The 24,186-nt window shown below is 42.6% G+C and overlaps 1 protein-coding gene across 2 annotated transcripts in view; it reads left to right on the top strand.

Moving 5' to 3' along the window:
* STPG1 (sperm tail PG-rich repeat containing 1) overlaps window positions 1-24,186 on the top strand; it is a 54,626-nt gene that overhangs the window by 21,462 nt on the left and 8,978 nt on the right. Inside the window, exons 3-8 of one of the 2 annotated variants that reach the window (XM_033955573.1) lie at window positions 4,933-5,057; window positions 11,692-11,793; window positions 13,726-13,905; window positions 17,459-17,564; window positions 19,960-20,125; window positions 23,075-23,265. In XM_033955573.1, coding sequence (XP_033811464.1) covers window positions 4,933-5,057; window positions 11,692-11,793; window positions 13,726-13,905; window positions 17,459-17,564; window positions 19,960-20,125; window positions 23,075-23,265 — 870 coding nt within the window. The remainder of the gene's footprint in view (window positions 1-4,932; window positions 5,058-11,691; window positions 11,794-13,725; window positions 13,906-17,458; window positions 17,565-19,959; window positions 20,126-23,074; window positions 23,266-24,186) is intronic. The other variant, XM_033955574.1, reaches the window with a different exon arrangement.

The following is a 24,186-nucleotide window of genomic DNA, read 5'->3' as shown; positions in this document are numbered from 1 at the left end:
GGGGACCCCCCTCTAGCCAACGGGACTCCCACGGGGATGGAAGGCTTTGGAAGCAGGGTTCGTCCATATAATATAATGGAAAAGTCAGCCTTAGTAAAAGAGGGGGTTTATAAGTTAATTACCTGAACAGAAAACAAAAAAAGGGTTCCACTAAAGAGATTCCACAAGGAAAACAGCAGCGCAAACACAAAAGAAACTGTGTAATTGATGATCCTGTCAGAAGTAATTGCTGCTTTTTATGGGGACGGGCGGGGATGGAGGTAATTCCTTGCGGGGATGGGTGGGGATGGAGAGAATCCTGGCGGAGACGGAGAAGATCCTGGCGGGGACGGGTGGAGACGGAGAGGATCCTGGCGGGGACAGGTGGGGACGGATAGGATCCTGGCGGGAACGGGTGGGGACGGAGAGGATCCTGGCAGGGATGGGCGGAGATGGGTGGGATTTCTGTCCCTGTGCAACTCTCTACTTTAGACCTGTTCTGTAGGGCTGCTTTTTTTTTTTCTATTTTGTTTTTATGTGAAAGAAGCTTCTAGAGCCCTTAATTTTTTTTCTTGTATAGAGATCATACTTCTGATGTGTACCTACTGTCATAAGAATGTCTGGATATGAAAGAGACATTGTTGGCCATGCAGGGACATGGGGAAGGGTACATTACATTGTAGGGGAAGGTTATATTGTTGCAAGAAACTGCCCAGAGAGTGCGGGACAGAATTGTTGCTTTGGGGGCCAAACAGGCCGGAGGAAGACAAGATACAGAGTATCATAGAGGAGTATTGAGTACAGTTGTAGGAAGGGGACGGTTACAGGTTCATCACTGTATTATGGAACATGTGAATGAATGGGCAAGGAATTTGCCAGTGCTCGGATTGGAGGGCTGGCAGAATGTCTTTAGTCTTTCCCTGAAGGTGAGGTAGCTCAGTTCCATTCTTATGGGTGTTAGAAGGTCGTTCCAGGTTCTGGTGGCAGTATATGTGAAGAGGGAGTTGGAATATTTGTTTATATTTGTCTGAGATATCATACAAAGCTTCACAAAAGACATGCTGAAATCGAATGGTACCCTCTCAAACAGCTCAGTTCCACCAATGCCTAAGAGCCAAATTCAGCCGTAATGTCACAATGGCTTGATTATCTTACGCTTGGCTCACTTAAGAACATAACAGATGTCATACTGGGACAGACTGTGTGTGGCGCAGTGGTTAAACCTACAACTCAGCACCCTGGGGTTGTGGGTTCAAGCCCACGCTGCTCCTTGTGACCCTGGGCAAATCATTTAATCCCTCCATTACCCCATCTGCATTCGATAGATTGTGAGCCTGCAGGGACAGACAGAGAAAAATGCTTGAGTACCTAAATAAATACATAGTGTGAAAAGTTTCTGGGAACCAGAGCAGGCATTGTGACATCATAATGCCTCATTTCACCAATGCCTAAGAGCCAACCTCATCAGTGATGTCACAATGGCTCGATTGTCCTAGACTTGGCTCACTTTTACTATATTTTGATTTCTAGAGTAGTGCAGTGGTTAAAGCTACAGCCTCAACACCCTGGGGTTGTATGTTCAAATCCACGCTGCTCCTTGCGACCCTGGGCAAGTCATTTAATCCCCCCATTGTCCCAGGTACATTAGACAGATTGTGAGCCCACCAGGACAGACAGGGAAAATGCTTGAGTACCTGAATAAGTTCATGTAAACTGTCCTGAGCTCCCCTGGGAGAACAGTGTAGAAAATAAGGTTTCAAGATTTGACGGCATGTGTACAGTGAGCAGATTTTTTTTACTTCAAGGGGGCGCCATTGTATTAGGATTATGCTTTGAATGTATTAAATTAACTTGCCTGCCATTCTCGTACTGTAGAGGTGTCTTAAATTACCTAACTAGGTTTGATTTACTTACAGTAGGAATTATACTTTCCTAACACTCCTAATCCTGGTATTAACGGGCCATGTGGTGGTTCTAGTCCCGTCATTCATAAGCTCTGAATCAGCTCATTCAATTGGCAGATACCTGGAATTTTCAAACAACGCTCATTAGGAAAATAAAACCAGATGTAGCATTGAAAAGCAACATCAGTGTTGCATGCTAACTGGCCTAACATTTAAACTGGTAAAATATGTTTTAACTTATTCGTTTCTAAAATGAGGAGCAGAAAATGACACATTTATTCAGTTTTCTGTACCATTCTCCCCATGGAGCTCAGAATAGTTTACATTAATTTATTCAGGTACTCAAGCATTTTTCCCTGTCTGTTCCAGTAGGCTCACAATCTGTCTAATCTACCTGGGGCAATGGGGGGATTAAGTGATTTGCCCAGGCTCACAAGGAGCAGCGTGGGTTTGAATCTACAACCTCAGGGTGCTGAAGCTGTAACCACTGCATCACTCTAGAAATCAAAATGTAGTAAAATTGAGCCAAGTATAGGACAATCAAGCCATTGTGACATCACTGATGAGGTTGGCTCTTATTGGTGGAATGAGGTATTATGATGTCACAATACCAGCTCTGGTTATCAGAGGCTGAAACTCTTCAAACCATTTATTTATTCCATTTTCTGTACTGTTCTCACAGGGGAACTCAGAATTGTTTACATTAATTTATTTAGGTACTGAAGCATTTTTCCCTGTCTGTCCCTGCAGGCTCACAATCTATCTAATGTACCTGGGGCAATGGGAAGATTAAGGGACTTGCCCAGGGTGTTAAGGAATAGCATGGGTTTGAACCCACAACCCTAGGGTATTGAGGCTGTAGCTTTAAACACTTCGCCATGCTTTCCCCTTATGCACTCACAGTCGCTTTTATTTCTTGAACATGGGATGTGGTTGCTTTTGTTCACTAAAGTCAACAAGTATTTTTCTACGACCAATGCATCTCGGTATTACACATCTATGAAACATTATTATAAAATACAATGACTTGATATCTGTACATCATATTTAGTACTTTAAGGGGACACATTTAACATGTGATTAGTGCGTGGTAATAGGCTCCCAAATAAACACGACTAGTTTCCCTGTTTACATGTGTTAAACTCACACACTGCTAAATTTTTTAAAATTATTTTTGTTCAGGGGCATGGCATGAGGGGAGGGCGGACATGGACACATTAGTGCATTATGCTTACTGCGTGTGAACTAGCGAATTCACAGTTAAGACGGGAGCACTTAGCACTTCCTAATTAGGAGGCGGTAAATGCTTTCTGTAGGTGCTTGGCACCGATGGTAATGGCCCTCAGCCTGGGAAAAAAGTGGGAAAGACCCCTAAATGTGCTCCATAACAAATTGCATTTTCATGTGGTAAAATCCCATCTTAAAACTCATTCTGCCCAATATTCAGACCATGGGAGATAGTAGACTGTCTCCCACAGTCCATGGTGAAACCAGAAATTCAATGCTGGTGCCATATCTGGTAACTGGCATTGAATTTTGGGGGAATTGTTTTTGGCTGACCAATTTTCATTGGCTGGCTGGCTAAGTTCTAGCAGTCAAAGATAGACCTGCTGTTTACATGGGTCTATCTGTCGCTGAAGTTAGCTGGCGAGCCGATGAATATTGGTGTGTAACAGATTAAGAGGTTTTCCCTCCTCTATGCAAATATTATACCCCAGGGCAGCAGGAAATGCTAATCAAATGTAGAACTACAGGTCCCAGCATGCACTGTGCTATGGAGCTCAGTGTTGGGTCACAGGGGTGGGACTCACAGGCTGGGCTCATTCTGGAGAGGTCCCCGAGGGAGAAAGAGGAACTCTCAAGTTTTTCTAGAGATAGGTGGAGGCAGGCCTTGGGAAAACAGGCTGATGCCTGTAGGAGTTTGCCTGAGATAAGCCAAATTCATTCTATTTTGTGTAGCAAATAAAAATTCTCTTTATGTGCAATTGTGTCTTGGCTGTATACATGCTGACTTTTCTGGGCAAGCCAGACTAGTGAGCCAAACCAGGCTAGTCTCCCACATGGTGGTAACTGGCTATGTCACGTGACATAGCCAGTCACCAGACTATCCGCTAAATAGGATATTCAGCGAGAGCTAGCCAGCGGACAGCCAAATGTGTGCTATTTAGCTAATTGGGAGCCATTTCCAGCCGACTGAATAGCATTATAACATAGCATAACATAACTTTATTCTTCTATACCGCCATAGTCAGATGACTTGTAGGCGGTTTGCACTGAAGAGAGCTGGACAATCAGCGAATTACAAAATGCAAATAGTGAAAGTACAACATATTACTCAAGAAATAGACAGGATGAAAATATAAATTTAGTGGGACTTCTGTTTAGGAGATAAATCTGTCGAACAATAAAGTTTTTAATTTCTTTCTGAAAAGCGCCATAAGTCAGTCTAGTTCCATTGATGTAGTTACCTAGCCAAGACTGCTGTTTGCTTGCTTGAAACATGAAAGACCTATCCAGAAAGGACTTATATTTACAACCAGTGATCCTTGGGTATGCAAATAAGTTACGATTTCTGGTTGTCCTTATAGGGGTAGAAGATAGGTAGGAGCTAGTCCCCAAACCTGCTTGAAACAAATGCAGGAACACTTAAACATTATTCGTGCCTCCATTGGCAACCGGTGCATTAACTAACCCATTAACTTAAAATCTTAGTATATTGAATAAAAGAGCCCCTTAATTGCTAGGGTGGAATAGGGAAAATGGTTTGAACAACCAGAGTGGGGTTGGAGCAATGTGTGGCCCCCACTGAGGTTCTGTTCGCATGCCCCCTTGAAATCAAGGCAAAGCCACTAGAATTAACAAACCAGGGACAGCTCAATGGCTTTGATGGTTTCTCAGTTTAGCTTCTGCTCCTTTGGAGAAGCTGCACAGACTTCTAGAGGGAGGAAGTGTCAGATATTGGGGGGGACATACAGTCTGGATGTTTTTCTGAGAACTGGAGCGTTAAGAGGAGGGTGTTAAATGCGTGTCTTTGTCGTTTATGATTTAGGTTTTGCAATTTCATGTAGAAGCACAGCATCTATTCCCACGAAATATCAGACCATACGTATCCCCAACCCAGAAAAGAAAGGATTTAATTCTCAAGCACAAAGATTTCAATATGATTTTGCTGAGGTAAGACAGATTCCCTAAAATGTTTTCACTTTCCCCCCTTTATTCATCTTGTGCAAAGAATTATGATTGCTGTCTGGTCTATTGGATTAGGTAGGAATAAGAATTAAAATCAAGCTTTTTTTTGTATTGGACTAATTTAATACATCTATGACTAGTTTTCAAGCATTTATGTTTTGTTTAATGCTTATACAAACTTAATATACTGCCCAATCCGGGCAGATGCTCAAAACTAAAATCTGCCTTTAACGTGCTCGCTAAAATGGTTCCAGACGGTTTAGCGTGCATGTATTTTAGTGGCGGATTATTAAAATGGCTTACTGTGGTCTTTTCTTAGTTTTCTAGCAGTCTTCGATACTGCTATGCAAATGTAGTATAACGAGTTCATTAATATTAAAATAAGCACTCTGAGCGATTCTCTAACCTCGTTGTGCCACACTTGCGGCCAAAATTTGACAACAGGTCTGAGCTGTCATTGCCTTACTTTCTGATCAGATACCCACTCCCTCCTTCACCAAGCAACGCTCCCCAACATCCCCCCCCGGCAGCCAGAGAGATGCTCACTCCCTCCTGCCACCTCACAATTTGCTCCAACATCTCTCCTGTGCCTCCAATGACCCCCACTCTTTCCCCTACCTTCTTTATGAAGTAGGCCTGCTTCTTCAAAACGGCGTGCCTTGCACCTCCCCGATGCATCCTGGGATATGCCGGGGAAGGGCCTAAGATTTTGATTAGCCTAGGATATTTAAGGCCCCTCCTAAGTGGAAATCCTTGATGGCGGGAGGGAGTGGACATCTCTCCCGCTGCCAGGGGGCTGTCGTAGGGAGTGTTACTTGGCAGCAGGAGGGAGTGGGCATCTCTCCTGCTGCTGGGGGGGGGGGGGAGGTTGTGGGTCAGACCAATGGTTCATCTAGCCCAGTATCCTGTCTTCATGGTGGCCCATCCAGGTCACAAGTACCTGACAAAAACCCAAATAGTAGCAATATTCCATGCTTTCCCCATGTCTGTCTCAATAGCAGTCTATGGACTTTTCCTCCAGGACCTTGTCCAAACCTTTTTTAAAACCAACTACATTAACTGCTCTTACCACATCTTCTGGCAATGCATTCCAGAGCTTAACTATTCTCTGAGTAAAAAAATATTTCCTCCTATTGGTTTTAAAAAGTATTTCCCTGTAATTTCATTGAGTGTCCTCTAGTCTTTGTGCTTTTTGATGGAGTGAAAAATTGATCCACTTCTACCCGTTCTACTCCACTCAGGATTTTCTAGACTTCAATCATATCTTCCCTCAGCTTTCTCTTTTCCAAGCTGAAGAGCCCTAACCTCTTTAGGCCTTCCTCATACGAGAGGAGTTCCATCCCCTTTATCATTTTGGTCGCTCTTCTTTGAACCTTTTCTAGTTCTACTATATCTTTTTTTGAGATAAATCAACCAGAATTAAACACAATACTCAAGATGAGGTTGCACTATGGGGTGATACAGAAGCATTATAACATACTTAGTCTTGTTCACCATCCCTTTCCTAATAATTCCTAGCATCTTGTTTGCATTTTTTGTCTGCTACCGCACATTGGGCGGAAGGTTTCATCGTATTGTCTACAATGATACCCAGATCCTTTTCTAGGGCGCTATCCCCCAAGGTGGACCCTAGCATCCGGTAACTGTGATTCAGGTTATTCTTCCCAATGTGCATCACTTTGCATTTGTCCACATTAAATTTCATCTGCCATTTGGACGCCCAGTCTTCCAATTTCCTAAGGTCCGCCTGCAATTTTTCAAAATCCGCATGCATTTTAACAACTTTGAACAGTTTAGTGTCATCTGCAAATTCCAGTGTCGTTCCAATTCCCAGACCATTTATAAGTAAGTTAAATAGCACCGGTCCCAGTATAGACCCCTGCGGCACTCCACTGTTTACTCTCCTCCATTGAGAAAAATGGCCATTTAACCCTACCTTTTAATTTGCCTGATAACCAGTTCCTAATCCACAACTAAACATGACTCTTTAATTTTCTCAGGAGTCTCTCATGAGGAACTATGTCAAAAGTTTTCTTATCACTAATATACCCCTAAGTGCTTTTACATGGCTTCCAACAGAAGAGCTCATACTGTTGGGCTTGCTGGTTCTTGCTACACGACAAAAGAAAACACCCATTAATTCTTCAGTAGCATTCATTTAAGTTTCGCTGGCAACACCCTAAGTAAGAGTCTATCATGCCTAAGTTTTCTTAAATTTTATTTTTTTGCCATCTGGTGAGGCCCTAAGGGAGCTGATATAGAATGTACCCGTACTAGAAAGTTAATGTGTTGTGTATAATTATAGATTGGTGATGATGAACCATTTTGCGCTCCCGTGCCATTACATACCAAACATCTAAACGTACTGGGTCAATGTTGGGGTCATCAGCAAGATTACAATCATTTTTACTTGGGAAGGGAATTTGAAGAGTGTACCTCCCAAGTGAAATGCTACCTGGAACGCTTATGTTGCATCAGACCAGAAGGCCTCTCTATATTTCCGATGCTTAGGAAAAGGATGTCTCTGTTCAAGAGCCACTTTCTTCCTGCCGAGATCTTTTCCTTCAAGTATTACGGAGGAGGAAGGGCAACTTGCAGCTCCAACCCCAGAAGAGCAGCTTACCCTTTGCCCCTCCCCTTCCCCCACAAAATGTTTGTAATTTAAAAGCTGTGAATATGGAAGGTAAATTGTTTCCTCCAAAATCATCCGGTGAAGTGAATGAAGTTTCTCCTTCCTCTCCACTCTCCCCATTCTGGATGGGGTATACATTGAGACTCAAGTCCACCCAAACCCACACCATTATATATGATTGGATAACTGAACAGTAAACAGGTAAACTGTGGGACTAAAAAGATGCATCTAGATCAGACATGGGCAACTCCGGTCCTCGAGGGCCGGAATCCAATCGGGTTTTCAGGATTTCCCCAATTAATATGCATGCAAATAGATCTCGTGCATATTCATTGGGGAAATCCTGAAAACCCGATTTGATTCTGGCCCTCGAGGACCGGAGTTGCCCATGTCTGGTCTAGATCAAGAAGAAGCCACCTTTTTTTGTGATAATTTGTAGTGCAGTGTGTGTATTGTCTGCTAAGACCTGTATTCTATAAATGGTGCCTTAAATTAGGTGCTGGTAGGCAGTGGCATAGTAAGTGTGTGTGTGGGGGGCGCCCTGGGTGCTATGTGGGGGGGGGGCGCTGTGACCCCTGCTCCTCTCCCCTGCCTCTTCCCATTCCTCCCCTTCCCTTCTAACATGCCTCTAGTTGAACTTGTTCACGATGGTTAATGATGTGCTCTTCGTGACCCTGTCGGTTCTCCCGCTGACTTCACTTCTTGGTGTCGCACATATTTATTTATTTCAATTTCTAGCCCGTCCTCCCAGAAGCTCAGAACGGGTTACATAAGAACATTCGCAATGCAGACATTTTACAGAGATGAGGGTCATGACTGGTCAAAGGGTAGCAGGTACATAGGGGAAAAAGTGTTGAAAATTTACAGAGACTAAGGGGCTCAGAGGAAGGAAGAGAAAGGGAGAGGCAGTCTATTGGAGTCTGTTTAGCTGAAAAGGAGGGTTTTCACTGCTCTTCGGAATGTCATTAGTGAGTTCTGAGATCTTATCTCACAGGAAGTGACGTCAGAGGGAGAGCTGACAGGGTCTCGAGGAGCACGTTGTTGACTGCTGCGAGCAACAACTTCAACTAGAATTACCGGGGAAGGGGGGGGCGTGCGGGGCAGGTGGAATCGTGAAGGAGGTGGGGGAAACGAGGGTGGGGGAAGGGCACCTCTCACCATTGCTATGCCACTGCTGTTAGGCACCTTACCGGTGCCTAACTTAAGTGATAAAGCCACTTAAAAATTGTTTAAAAAAATGTAGGTGCCTACCAGTGCTTAGAAAAGCAGCACCTTCATTGCGTAGAACTGTAGAGCGCCTAAGGTTGAAGTAGGTATGGTTAACGCTGGAAATGACCTTGGGCATTCTAAGGTGCCTCCGTAGACGTGATTCTCATCAAAGGAAGCCACTGGAAACGTAGGACTTTAAAACCCTGGCCTATGTTTCCGGCGCCTACCTTTGACAAAAGCCGCAATTCTGTAAACAGCACCGTTGCATGATTGACATGCAATCGGTGGTCATTTTTTTGAGACAGCCGCCGATTACGGTGTCATCTACAGAATCTGGCCCAAAGTGTTTCAATTAAACATTACTTGCATATACTCTCACTTTTAGCTCCGGGTAAATGGTTTCTGAAGATTTGCTAATGATGTTATGATCCAGGAGAAGAAAGTGTGGACATATCTAGTTATTTTCCTAAATCAAGGGTTGTAAAGTTCTTCCCTCGCTCCTTCCAATAGTATTATTAAAATGAGGGGGTGTGGCTGTAAGGCCAAGAGAAGAGCTCATTCTTCTCCTCGGCCAGGTAAGCATCCAGCCTCGGAACAAGAGGTTGTCTTCTATATGTTTCCCAAAGGTGTCACGACAATTCAGCTTTTAAAGTGTCCAGAAGACTTTAAAATAAACCCCATTTTATATATCCCTTTTTTGAGTTCTACGTTTAATGATTGCAGAGATAATGTATGGGTTGGGCCTTTCCTGTTTATTAGCACAGCGATGGACCCATTAATTGCCTTGATGGTGACATTATGAGTTTCACCCTAGAGTTCAAATTCTCTCACTGTGCAGAAGGAAGGCTCCTTTTTTTGAAGTTTATATATAGAATCCCTCCCTGCTTTTTCTCTGACTAGCCCTGAAGGAAATCCTGAGTCAGGCAGGGTGCGGTAAATGTACGTCATTTTCTGCCCACATTGCAAATGATTTCTGTCCCTGCTATGCATATACATATCTCTCTGATTTACATACCTTGCTGTGTGGTATGATTTGATTTGATTTATGATGCTTCTTGTGACTGTGAAGCCCTTAGGTGTAAATGCAGCATAACTTCTCTTCAGTCACATGCAAATAGCATTTGTTCTTTGGTTAAGGCCCCGTCCCTTTTCTTATCTTCTCATCTGTTTCTGCCCATATGTATCAAGGGCCTTCTCTATGGATGGATCTGGCTGAATTATGGTTGGTCGTCGTCTTGCCAAGATTCTAACTCTTGTACCAGATTTTATTCACCTCTGTTCGTGGAACGTGGTGGGAGAGCAGGGCCAGGCCAGAATTAGTAGGAGTAAAAATGTGCCCTCCTCCACACCTGCATGTTTTCATCTTATTGACTCTATAGTAACCCCTTCCCAACCAGGTCTAGATTCATATTTTTATTTTAACATTTGCAGCAAGGTCAGTACTCTATACTAGGGTTACCAGATTTTACTATTCTAAAATCTGGACCCATGGCCTCATCCCAAGGCCCGCACTGTTCCACCCAGGCCTGTCCTGTTTAGCCCAAGTCACACCCCATTCCATCCCAGCCTTGCACCCCAGCCCTGCCCTCTCAGCCTTTTCTCATGCTCAGAGTCCCATTGGAAGGGCATCTGTGCTTGAGTAGGTGTGACGAGACGATGTCGCACGCGTGCTCGCATTTGTATGATGTCACTGTGTAGCATCCGCATATGCAAAGATGCCCTCCTGATGCGGTCCCGAGCTGCCGGGTTTTGAAAAGCTGTCGGACACATGGACATGTGATGCATGTCGGTAACAAAAATCATATGCACGAATACAGGATGTCCGGTGCTGTACTCGGAGAGAGCCCCCAGGAAAGAGACTTGGGAGTACTGGTAGACAAGTCAATGAAGCCGTCCGTGCAATGCGCAGCAGCGGCGAAAAGGGTGAACAGAATGCTAGGAATGATTAAGAAGGAGATCACAAACAGATCAGAGAAGGTTATCATGCTGCTGTACCGGGCCATGGTACGCCCTCACCTGGAATACTGCATTCAGCACTGGTCGCCATACATGAAAAAGGCCATAGAACTACTTGAAAGGGTCCAGAGCAGAGTGACAAAAATGGTTAAGTGACTGGAGGAGTTGCCGTACAATGAAAGGCTAGAGAAACTGGACTTCTTCTCCCTTAAAAAGAGGAGGCTGAGAGGGGACATGATTGAAACATTCAAGATATTGAAGGGAATAGACTTAGTAGATAAAGACAGGTTGTTCACCCTCTCCAAGGTGGAGAGAATGAGAGGGCAGTCTCTAAAGTTAAAAGGGGATCGATTCCGTACAAACATAAGGAAGTTCTTCTTCACCCAGAGAGTGGTAGAAATCTGGAATGCTCTTCCGGAGTCTGTCATAAGGGAAAACACCCTCAAGGGATTCAAGACAAAGTTAGACAAGTACCTGCTGAACTAGAACGTACGCAGGTAGGACTAGACTTAAATAGGGCACTGGTCTTTGATCTAAGGGCCACTGCGTGAGTGGACTGCTGGGCATGATGGACAACTGGTCTGACCCAGCAGTGGCAAATCTTATGTTATCATGTCCGGGTAAATCCGGACGTCTGGTAACCCTACTCTATACCATTGAACAGTAAGTGATGTCAAAGTTGGCTTACATGTAGACCCACCAGTTCAGAAGGAAAACTCATCACCTATGCAGCAATCGAGGAGTCCCGGGTTTGTGCATGTGAAGGGTGGAAAGCTGGTGCCTTGAAATACCCTTCTAATCCATTGTTTTTCCTTTTCTTAGAATGAAAATCCAGGCCCAGGTTCCTATGAGGTTTCTCATGCATCCCCCGAGCATAATAATGTCTCATTGTCAAAGAAAGGAACTGGAGTATTTCCTTCCAAGGTAGGAGGCTCTTATTCTCTGATAATCCTTCATTTTGATTGCGCTCATTTTTACATAACACATGTAATTAGTTAAGAAACTAGGAAAGATCAAAAAGCATCAGTAGACCTATGGCAAGGGGAAAGCAAATGAATATGGAAAGAGAATAGCAAACTTAGGTGTCTGTGCGTATAGGGGTACAAAATAGAAGCTTCCTTTTTATCTCTGCTATTTTTGTGGGTGGGGGAATCGGGGCAAAACTGTCCCTGGATTCTATAAAAGGCTTGCAAATTTCCGCTCACAAAATCATGCAAGTAAATTGACTAACGAGCCAATTAGTGCCAGTAATTGGGTGCTTACAATTGGAATTAATTGGTAACAATTTGGATTTGTGCACACATCTTGCCAAGTCCTGTTTTAGAAAGATTCTCATGCAGCTCAAAAGGGGGTTTGACCGTGGGCAGGGCATGGACAGGTCTGAGATAGGATTGCCAGATTTCCTCTTTAAAAAAATGAGAACACCTGGCCCTGCCCCATTCTGTCTCCAGCTCCATCCTGTTCTGCCCCCTACCCCTACATGAATCTCCCTGAGCTTGGGGGGGGTCTCGTCTGGAGGGCCTTTGTGCATGCGCGAACATTGCATATGCGTGTGCACATGATGTCATCGTGTTGACATCTGCGCGTGCGCGAAGGCCCTGCAGATGCATTTCTGAGCTCAGGGACTTCTAAAACCTGGACAAACTGCTAGGGTTTTGAAAATCCTTCCGGGCACCCGAACAGTCCTTTAAAATGAGGACATATCCGGGGTTTCCTGGACGTCTGGTGACCCTAGTCCTTTAGAATACTCGTTCAATCCACCATCCTATCCACCTTAGATTATTGTAATATCACATATCTAGGGTCAACCAAGAAAACACTGCAAAGACTTCACCTGGTTCAAAATGCTGCTGTACGTTTGATCTTTGGACTGAAAAAGTTTGACCATATAAGCCCTTTTTACATGCAACTCCATTGGCTCCCTTTTGAAGCTAGAGTCATTTTTTAATTCAGCTGCATTTGTTATAAAACACTCTTTGGATTACTACCATCATACTTATCCTCCCAATTAAATCTATTCACATCAAGCAAGAACACAAGAAACTTGGGCATGTTCAAGTTTCAAGTTTATTCAAAAAATTTTATAAACCGCCCAATCGGCCTTCTAGGCGGTGAACATTATGTTAAAAAAACATATATGGGGTAACTATACATCCTTTAAAATAATAATCATTATTTAAAACATTTAAATACAATACCAAAACAAACAGGAACAAAAGAGGGAAAAAGGATAGAACTACAATTTATCAAGTAAAAAACTCTAGCCTTTCAAGCGGGGAGAATGAACTCTTGGATGTGTTCTCTGGTTGCCCACTCCGAATCTTACTATGAGCTTAGACTTTGCTTTGTATCACTCGACATTGTATCATGTATTTTATTGCATTCTATAGCATTGTATTCTACTGATTTCTACTGTATCTTGCATCTTCACTGATATGCCTCAGTTCTCTTGTTGTGAACTGCCCAGAACTTCTGGTTGGGTGGTAGATAAGAAATAAAATTATTATTATTATTAAAGATTCACACATTATTACTGAATACCAAGGATCTGCACCTAAATTTCAACGCCCTCGGAACTGTGAATGATGCAGGATATGTCTGTTAAATTTAGTGCCCATACCTGTCTTGGTTACTGATAAAGGTAGGATTACCTTTTGGGTGCCCTTACCTGCCCTGGAACTGTATACAGCCGATGCCCACTTAACTGTTGGCTTCTCCTTGACTCATCTCCCCTGACTACCCTGGCACAGCGCCTTGGTGGTCAGAGGGCATGAAAGAGCTGCTTCTGTCCCACTTAAATCCTTTCCAGTACCGAAACCTACAATTTTAGTTTAGATTTTGTGCATTTGTTTCCAGGTTTCCCGGATGCCACACAGGAGAGCCACCAACATGCCAGCAGCCAACACCTATACTATTCCTGCATCTCTGAGCTGCAGGAAAGACTTCAGTAAAGGAAACTCCAGCATGTTTCAACAACCCATTGCTGTAAAAGGAAACATCAAGAAAAATGAGACTCCTGCTCCAAATCAGTATAATGTAAGAAACATTCATTCACCATAACGAAATGTGAAGATTCTGCACCACCTGTAAAAATGGTCAATGTCCTGCTCTAACTGTGGCTCAGTGGTAGGGTTACCAAATGTCTGGATTTGCCTGGGAGGATGTCCAGGTATCCGGACGGCTTTTCAAAACCTGGCACTTTGTCTGATTTTTGAAAAGCGTTGAGATCGGGGCATGTCAGGAGAGCATCTGCGCCTGCGTGGATGCGATGTGGTGATGTCATAGAAACATAGAACATGACGGCAGAAAAGGGCCACGGCCCATCTAGTCTGCCCACACTAATGGCCCACCCCCTAACTACCTCCATGAAGAGATCCCACATGCCAATCCCATCTTTTCTTAAAATCTGGCACGCTGCTGGCCTCAATTACCTGTTGTGGAAGATTATTCCAGCGATCAACCACCCTTTCGGTGAAGAAATATTTTCTGGTGTCGCCATGAAATTTGTTTGCGCGCGTGTGATGTCATTGTGTCGCATCCGTGCATGCACAGATGCCCTCCAGACATGACCTCGGAGAGACAATAATAATAATAATAACAGCTTATATACCGCAGTATCGTGAAGTTCTATGCGGTTTACAAAAGATTAAATAAAGGTACAAATTGACTGACTTTTTAAGAGGGTAGAAGAAAGAGAGAAATAGGACATGAATTCATTGATAAGGAGAAAGTTAATAACAATAGGACAAGTTAATCGCTATTGAGGGGAGAGAGAAGAGTGGATCAGCTGTCTAGATGCTTTAGGAAAAGGTGTGTTTTTAGACGTTTCCTAAATTCCTCATAAGTAGTGGGTGAAAGTAATTGTTCTAGTTCTTTACCCCATGATGCTGCTTGGTGTGAGAGAAGGTGTTCATGGAGTTGAGATTTATGTGAGGGTCAGAATGAAGCAGGGCTGGGACGGAACAGGCTGGGACCACACATGCTCTTTTTTTTAAACCAAAAATCGGCTAATCCTATCTGTTGCTCTCTATCCAGCCTCCTGTTGTTGATGGAGTTATCTGAAATGATTATTGCAGTTGTCTGGGTCTCACCTCGTCAATACCTGACATTACTGAGGCTGAGGGGTCCTTTTACAAAGGCGTGGTAGCGGTTTAACGTGCGGAATACCGCGCGTTAAACTGCCTGCCGCGCTAGTACCTAACGCCTCCATTGACGAGGCGTTAGGATTTTAGGCTGCCGCAGGGGGTTAGCGCGTGATGAATTGTCCGATGCGCAAACCCCCGTAGCGCGCCTTGATAAAAGGAGCCCTGAATTAAAAACCAAGTTATTCAGGAAATTTGTCAAGCCAAACTAACCTTCTCAATATATCCCCGGACCCTAATGCTTCTCCTAATTACACTTCTCCCTCCGTATTCGCTGTGATAGGGGATTAACAGAACCGCAAATACAGAAAAACTGTGAATAACTTTTTCATATGTTATTCGCTGTTTTCTATTAAACTATCGTGAATATGGTGAAACCATGAACATGGCAGGAGACCTGGCCTGTTCCTGAAGGAGAGGAACACGGTGAAGAAAGTGCTGGGACTCAGCGATTTTCTCTGTAAACGCTTGGAATCAGCAATTTCTCTATGCAAGCTGATGTAATTTGGGGGGAGGAGACAGAAAGCTAAAACTGTGAATAATCGAAACCGCAAATGCTGTAACCACAAATACGGAGGGAGAAGTGTATCTATCTTGTAATCTGACTGGGTACACCCAGACCAATCCTTTTGTAATCCGCCTAGAACTGAAAGTTATTGACGGAATAAAAGACGCTAATGTAATGAATGCTCAATGTCCTATCCTGTCCTTTTGGTTGAGTTAATAGCATGGAAACATTACATTACATTACATTAGGGACTTCTATTCCGCCTATACCTTGCAGTTCAAGGCGGATTACAAAAGAGCTAACTGGACATTTCCAGTGAAGTTACAACAGTTTTTGTTTTTTTTTGGTTACAAGGGAGGAGAGGTAGCTGGATTAATTCCGGAAGAACTTGCAAATTGGATATTAAATTGACTGTACGTTACTGTGTGATATAACAAATAGATTACAGTTAGAGTAGAAATAAGATTACGTTACATTTCAGGGATCTGAATACTTGGTTGGTGTTTTGGGGAGGAAGAGATTATTTAAGTGGAGGTTTTGGGGGAGAATTTATCTAGGAGGAGGGGGAAGGGTTGGGTTAAGATATCTGGATAAATTTTTTGAAAAGTAGGGTTTTGATTTCTTTTCGAAAAGTTTTGAAGTCGCCCGTTGCCGTCAACAGGTTGGAGATAGAGTGGTTAAGTTTTGCTGCTTGCGTCGCCAGAAGGTTATCAAACATCTTTTTGCGCTGAGTGCCCTTGAGTGGAGGGAAGGCAAAAGGGTTCGGAGTTCTTCCTTGTCTTGAGGTGAGGATCTGGTTTAGGCGGTTGTTTAGATGGGGGGGCGGAGCCGTTTAATGCTTTGAATAATAGACAGTAGAATTTGAATTGAATTCGTGCTTGTATAGGTAGCCAGTGAGAGTCTAGGAAGGCAGTTGTAATATGATCATATTTTCTCAGGGAGTAGATCAGTCTGAGGGCAGTGTTTTGAAGTTGTTTTATCATGTTGGCAGGACAAGGTAGATAGAGGGAATTGACCTAAGACTAGGGATTGGACAATTAACCTGAATTGTGCTGGGTCGAAGAATTTTCTTATGTTTTGAATCTTTTTTGGGGGGGGGAAGATGGAGGAGGTGAGTGTACGCCGCAGAGACTTTCACAAAACCTGCTCAGAACTGAAGTTAATGTTTGGCTGTAGCAGCCTTTCCTTGTGAAACCTTTCTCCCAAGGAGGATTCAAAGTAGACATCCAACATAATTTCAGCATTTCTTGATGACTGATGTGCGGAATTGACTTTTTTAAAAATTGCCTGGCGTATATTTGGGTAAAACTATGTATGGAGGATAATTTTTTAACAGGCCAGAAAGGCATAGGTTGTGCTGGTTTTTTTTGTTTTTTTAAAAATCTTTATTAAATTTTCAATTCTTACAAAAGTGCAATATAACATACTTGTCATAAATCTGAGAATTAAGCACTTATAAGCTATCAGAAACAGTTCATCAACCCTTAACAAATAAAAACCCCTCCCTTCCCTTCCTTCCAGAAAACTCATAAATCAGAAGATCATTTAAGCATATACCTACCCCCCCTGGATGTGCCATTATTACATCAAACAAAGTTAAACTACAATAATTCTACAAAAGACATCAATTTTTTTGGTTGTGCTGGTTTTTAAAGATAGCATATGTGCCAATTGACCTTTTAAACTTAAACAGGAGCTTTAGGGGATGCCAAACTAGACCCGCTTAAAGGTAGACTTAACTGTTGCACCTAAGTTTGGGTGAATATTTGTGTATTGTACAGTATGTGTGTGTATCTTGCAACTCCGCAAGGCCATTTCTTCAGATATGCTTTCCAAACCACAACAGCTTGGGTGAGAGATCGATTCCAACTGCAGCTCAGCAGGTGAGAACCTCAGACCAGAGCCAGTCACAAGAAATTTCTTCTGCCGTTTTCCATAGGCATCTCTGGCTCGCAATCATGGAAGCGGGATTATTTCTGGTCGTGCTGTGTTCTTATCGAAAACAAGAAGAGACTTGCCTAGCATGCAAAAGGGACCCTCTCCATGTAAGTTGCTGACAACATGGGCATGCCAGTAGGGGCGTGACGCGATGTAACTTTCAAAGCCATTTATGTGAGTAAATAAGTGTTTTATGGCAATGAGCTTTTATAGAATTTTTCATCCTATACGCACATGAAGCTAGGCACTGAGGGCCTGATTTTACATATCATGCTGAATAATAATAACTTTATTCTTTTATAACGCCATAACTAAAAGTTCTAGGCGGTTTACACTAAAAAGAGCTGGACAATCAGCGAAATACAATAATACAGTATAAAAATACAAATATTCATAAAATAGAATTTCAATAATAAAACTCACTAAATAATAAACTTATCGAACAAAGTGGTCTTAATTAACTTCTGAAAACTGCGATAGGATAACCTATCTTGCTGAATACATTTACCTAACCAAGATTGTTGCTAGTGTCCTATCTAAGAAGGTCTTATATCTACACCCATTAATTTTGGGGTAAGCAAATAAGTAGAAGCTTCTAGTTTCTCTTGATGGTCTATGCAACACAAAATGAGGAAAACGGTAAGCTGGAGACAATCCCGATATCAGCTTAAAGCAGATACAGGAAAATTTGAATAATACTCTTGTTTCCAAAGGAAGCCAATGAAGTAAACGATAATATGGACTAATATGGTCGTTCTTTTTTAAACCAAAAATCAATCGAACAGCCGTATTCTGAATTATCCTTAATTTCCATAGAATTTTTTCAGGTACTCCTAAATAGATGATGTTACAATAGTCTAAAATAGATAAAACTAATGCCTGCACCAATAGTCTGAACGATAAAGGATCAAAATATTAGTTTGACGTTAAGTGCAGTTCTATAAAAGTCATGTGCATCTTATAGAATCACACTTAGGTCTCCATAACGCGCGGAATAGCGCGCTAGCCGCTACCGCTTCCTTTTGAGCAGGCGGTAGATTTTTAGCTAGCGAGCACTATAGTGCGCACTAATCCGGTGCGTGCGTTAAAAACGCTAGCGCACCTTTGTAAAAGGAGCCCTTAGGGCTTCTTTGGGGTTCATAATCAAAAAACTAAAACGTCCAAAAAATGCCTGTCGGCACTTGGATGCCTTAATCGCCAGGATGTCCAAGTGCCGATAATCAAAACCCTTTTCTTGGACATCCATACTATTGGATTCTCACAACGTGCATGTATTTTTTTATTACTTCAAAAAATTAATGTACATCAAATAGCAGGTGTAAAGGGGCTTGTGCATAGTTTTCCTGGGGTAATTTTAAAACAAAATTAAACATACACGTCTCTTGCAAACTGGTCTTCTGAATGAAAAGAATGCATGACTATAAAATATCCTTTATTTGTTTTGTAATATGTTGCAGACAAGTAGATACGAACATTTGCTAGTTATTATAGTTCAAAAAAATAAAATGCAAACAGACAATACCAAACTATTGCTTCTACAACTAGTTCAAAATGCAGACTCATATACGGACTATGGAAACTGGAACACCTACTATATGAAACAGTGCTGCATGCATCTGGTAGCATTATAGAAATAATTAATAATAGTATTAGTATATAATTGAGATGAAAAAAAAAAACAAAACAAAAAATAATAAATACAAGTTGAATATATGAATAGCTCACTTCACCACACAAAATATATTCAAAAACCTCACTGCCTTAGAGGTACATAGAGATAATTTCCTACCATAAATGGAGAAAAGACCTCAGTTCTTTCCAGGGATAGTTATCACTTGAAAAAACTCTATGCTAGCTGTGCTCTGCTATACAGCTGCATAGGAAAAAATATCCTTGGTCCACAAAAACTCCGTATACTTTAAAAATTTCATATGATTTTAAACCAACGTTTCATAGAAAACTGAAAGACTTATCTTCAATTGTGCTCTATCCTGAATCATTGAAGCGGTAGCTCAATTGTACAATAATTTCCCCTGATGCAGCAAAAATTGCAAAACAGGGCCTGTCGGGAGTTCTATAGTTTTTCCTCCCGTGCACTGGAATGACAGCGGTACTGGGAGAATAGTGTGGACTGCTAAGATTTGGAATCACGCCTAGAGGATAGAGCACAATTGAAGGGATTCAAGACTAAGTTAGACAAGTTCCTACTGAACAAGGACGTACACGGACTGCTGGGCATGATGGACCACTGGTCTGACCCAGCAGCGGCAACTCTTATGTTCTAAGGCAGTGAGGTTTTTGAAAAACAAAACAAAAACATTTTGCCTTTTTTTTTTCCCCTCTTCTTACCCCTGCCGTCAGCACTTCTCATAAACCTTTGTCAGCTCAAGGGCTAGAGAGTTTGGCAAGGCAAAATATACCTTTCCCTCTCCCCAATGAATCTTAGTGCATCACCTCTGACATTTGAACTTTTTAATCCTTTTTTCTCCCCCATCTACTTAGGTCATTATAGTATTAACGATTCCCTGCTGAGAGGGCCTTCCACAGGTTCAGAGTCTTGCTTTAAATCGAAAACTGCCCGAACTGAATCTCCTACTCCTTCAAGCATAGGCCCTGGATATTATAATCCCTACAGTCCCACCAAACCAGTGAAAAGAGTCATCTACCCGTGAGTATTTTCCTTGTAACTTTGCATGAAAACTGATGTTAGTTAAGTTTCTATGTCGGTCCATAGTTTGTTCAGGTTCATAGTCATTCGCGAAAGAGACATCAGTGCGCCGACATAGCAGCTCAGACAATTCAGCGCAAGACACCAGCGTGCCGGTGAAAAACTTACTTTTAAAGAGCTCTGACGCATTGTGTGAGTGGGGAACCCCCCCCTCCAGTTTACTTCATACTCTTTGCGCTGCCGTTGGGGGGGGGGGGCGTGGGACAGCACGAAGACTATGAAGGGATGGGAGGGTGTTAAATTTCATTAATTTAAGTTGATTATGATAAAAAATCAAGTGAAGTATCTAAGTTCAAATGTCATTTTCTGAAGCACTTGTAAAAATGAATAAAGTATTAAAAAAAAAACAATTTCCTCCCCAAGTCCTTTTCCCAATTTCAAAGATTTTCCTCTTCTAGTGTTGAAACATGCATAAATAGCTGAAATAGTTCCCTCTGTAGCGTAGGCCATAGCAGCTTCTCAAAAGAGGTATTTCCTCGATGGAGCCCTGTAGTTTGTAAATAATGTTGATTCTGTATGTACAGAAATAGATCTTGGGGTTCCAACTTATATTGATGATGGAGCTCAGCAAAAGGTCTAATCTGTGCCATTTTAATATCTCAAAACTGCCCCATACAAACGAAACTCTTAGTTTCCCAAGTCATAAAAAGTCCCACATCTATACCCGGGGCAAACTCAGGATTAAACCGTATAGGGATCTACCCAGTATCCAGTTTCTAATAGTGACCAAGCCAGGTCACAAGTAACTAATAGAATCCCCCAAACCTTCAAGATTCATTGCTGCTTACCTTTGGGATAAGCCAGTGTCCCGCAAACTTTCTAAAGCTGTGACACACTAAACTGAGTGCCGCAGCAGGAGGGCATCTGGAAATGCACAGACATTGACACAATGACATTATGTGCATGTGTGATGTCATCATGTTGACGTCCGTGCATGTGCAGAGCCTGCTATTACTATGCCGGTGGGTGGGTGTGGAAAGGAGTAGAGAGGTTGGTGTTGGCAGATGGCCTCCTTGCCAGCATCTCATGGCATACCCGGAATCTAACCGCAGCATTCAGTTTGTGATACACTGGGATAAGCAATGGAATTTTACAACCAAAATACATAATCTTGCATTTTTAGCCAATTCTTAGCTGCCAAATTCTAGACCTTTTTCAGGTTTTGCTAGATCCTTCCTCATGTCATCCCCATTTTCCAGATTTTGGTATCATCTGCAAAGAGGCAAACCATTACAGCCCTTCTGTAATATTGCTTGCAAATATGTTAAAAAAAAATCAGGCCAGGGATCGATCCGTGCAGCAAGAGAGAGCTTCTTTTACCAGTACTTTCTCTCATCTTCCAGTCAACCCGTTCTAACCCAGTTATTTACTTTAGGGCCCATACCAAGAGTGGGCCCTAAAGTATCCAAGCAGCCATGCATTCATCTCCAGAATATGAGCCTCTATGCTTTGGCCTTTACTCTTGGCTTTTACTCTTCATCGGAAGGATCAACAAGAACACCACCTGTGCATCTGTCTCCTTCACTCTCTCAACCAGAGCCACAAAGTCACTTTTGATACATTCCACAGTATCATTGATGCCAACATGGATGAGCAGCATCGGATAATAGACAGTAGACTTGAATCTTGGCAAACATTTTGTAATGCTTCAGATCTTGTTCCAGGTATCATCATTTCTGGTCAACAGACACCTCTTTACCCCAGAGAAGGGAGTCATCAACCACCACTCTCTTTGTTTCCTAGTGGTCACTGATCTGGCTGCTTTGAGGTTTTGAGCTTCAGTTTCTCCTGTTTCTGGGACATTCTTGCCTCTTATCTCCACTGCTCCATACTGGTTCTTCGGGAAAGTGGAGTTGAGGTGTTGATTTTGGAGGCATTAACGATTTGTGTCCAATTGTTTTCTTTCAGTAGTTTCATCTCCCTTCCTGCTGGAGACCTTTGATGCTTCAAGAAACATTTTGGATAGTCAACCAATCAGTTACTTTATTGTACAAATAATAAAAACTAAAACCAAAATCTGTATTCTGATGTCCATCTTGGATATAAAGTCACATAAAGATATCCAAAACCTGTGATGTGAAAGTAGGCTAAGTCTAGGAATACCTAGAATGTTCCAACTAGGATCCCAGTTTCGGCATCTGTAGATGCCTTCATCAGGGGATGAATGGACACTGCGTAGATGACTGAACACAAACTGGCTGTAAATATGGGTAAACGTACTGATAGCGAAGCAGCGTCTTTGGAGGCAAATGCGCGCCAAAAAACTAGTTGCTTTTCAACTTCACTGCTTCTTCTCTCAGTTCATCCACTTGTTTCATGAGGGATTCAGCCTGCAGGCATCTTGCACATGAAGCTACTCCCTTGCCTTGGATCACGCAGTCTGTCGGAATAGAGGCAGAAGCTATAACAGGGGCAACGAGTTTCCCAGCCATTCTTCAGTTGTCAGAGCTTTGGTAACTGTTGAACGAAAACTGAAAAAGACCGACCAAAGTCCCCACCGGCTAGATTTCTGGACAGTGGTTCTGATGCACCACTTTATCAGGGCATTTAATCTCACCCAGTTTCTACATACTGATGGTAAATAGCCAGATCTTTTTTGGCCGCTGTGGACAGTATTTAAAAATACAATAATGACCACGGCAACTGAATATATTCATGAGAGTGAAATTGTTTAATTTTATCTGTGCTTTCCATTTTAACTTTTTGTGTTATTTCTTGTTTTCCATTATTGATTTTTGGTTGATTTTAATTGTAAGAGATCCAAAAGTCAAAGTGCAACTGATACAAAGGGAGGTTTATACATACGTGGGGGGACATTTTCCATAGCATGACTTGGTAAAGCTAATCACCTTCTAGAGTTTTAACTAAATTGCAATTTCCCTTTTGTAGGCGAAAGCATTACCTTTGCATCTCCGCTCCAGCTATGCCAGTCCCCAAAAGTCCTGATTTTCCTGGGCCTGGTCAGTATGAAATTGTTGACTTTGAAGGACAACCCAAGAATTACATCTCCAGTGCAGTATTTGTATCTAATACAAGTCGCTGGACAGGAGATATTTCTGGAAAAGATTTACCTGGGCCAGGTAAAAATTTTAAAAAGTGAAGAATGTTTATATGACCTGTATTTCTTGCTAAAATCAAACTAAAGGAATGCTGATGAGAGGAAAGGTTGAGTTCTTGCCCAGCTAGATGCGTCATGAACAGTGGCATAGGGCGCCAGCACCCATCTGCTCCCCATTGCTCCTTCCCACTACTCCCGCAGCCATGTGTACGCCTTCACTCTCCCCTTACCTTACCTCTAGCTCTTCTGGCATGAGCAGCCTGTTGCTCATGCCTGCGTCGGGTCCCGCACCTAGGAAGTGATGTCAGAGGACGAGCAGCAAGTTGGTGATGTTGCTCAGGCCAGGAAAGTTAGAGGTAATGGGGAGGGAAAGGGGCGGGGGCGGAGAAGAGGGCGGGGGAAGGGCACCACCGCCACCACTGCTCACCTCTCACCCTCGCTACACCACTCTCAGTTCTCCCGTTGTCTCTTGGGAAGGATTTGTGGCTTTACTGCAGACTGTTCATCCCATCGATGACCATGCAGGACACGGACCCAGGGTTCGATTTGGAATTTGTGCGATGGGCTTTTAGGTGCCAAACTGACAACATGAGGTCTTCCATACTATGCACTAAAAACACACTTCATCATGGCACTTGTATTATTTTACAGATGTGATATAATCTGAGTCACTTTTCCCCTTACAAAGGACACAAAAGTGTTAAATGAAATGTGGAAATTTTCTGAAAGAATGTATGTTGATCTTAATTTTCTCTGGCCTTCTCTTCCCTCTTTCTTGTCCCATTCTCTGCTCCACATCTTTTTTGATATTTGCTATGCTAATAATCCTGAACCCTCAGGAATTCTGGGAGGGAGAGTTTACGTTTGGGGACTTAATGAACGTGTGGGGAGGACATCTTATCTCCAAAGCCTCATATGCATCTGATTTTTCCTTCTTTTACAA

Source organism: Geotrypetes seraphini, chromosome 8, assembly GCF_902459505.1.
Source record: "Geotrypetes seraphini chromosome 8, aGeoSer1.1, whole genome shotgun sequence".
In the NCBI taxonomy this organism is placed as follows: domain Eukaryota; kingdom Metazoa; phylum Chordata; class Amphibia; order Gymnophiona; family Dermophiidae; genus Geotrypetes; species Geotrypetes seraphini.
The sequence above is the reverse complement of the archived record's forward strand: the minus strand, read 5'-3'. Positions and strand labels throughout refer to the sequence as shown.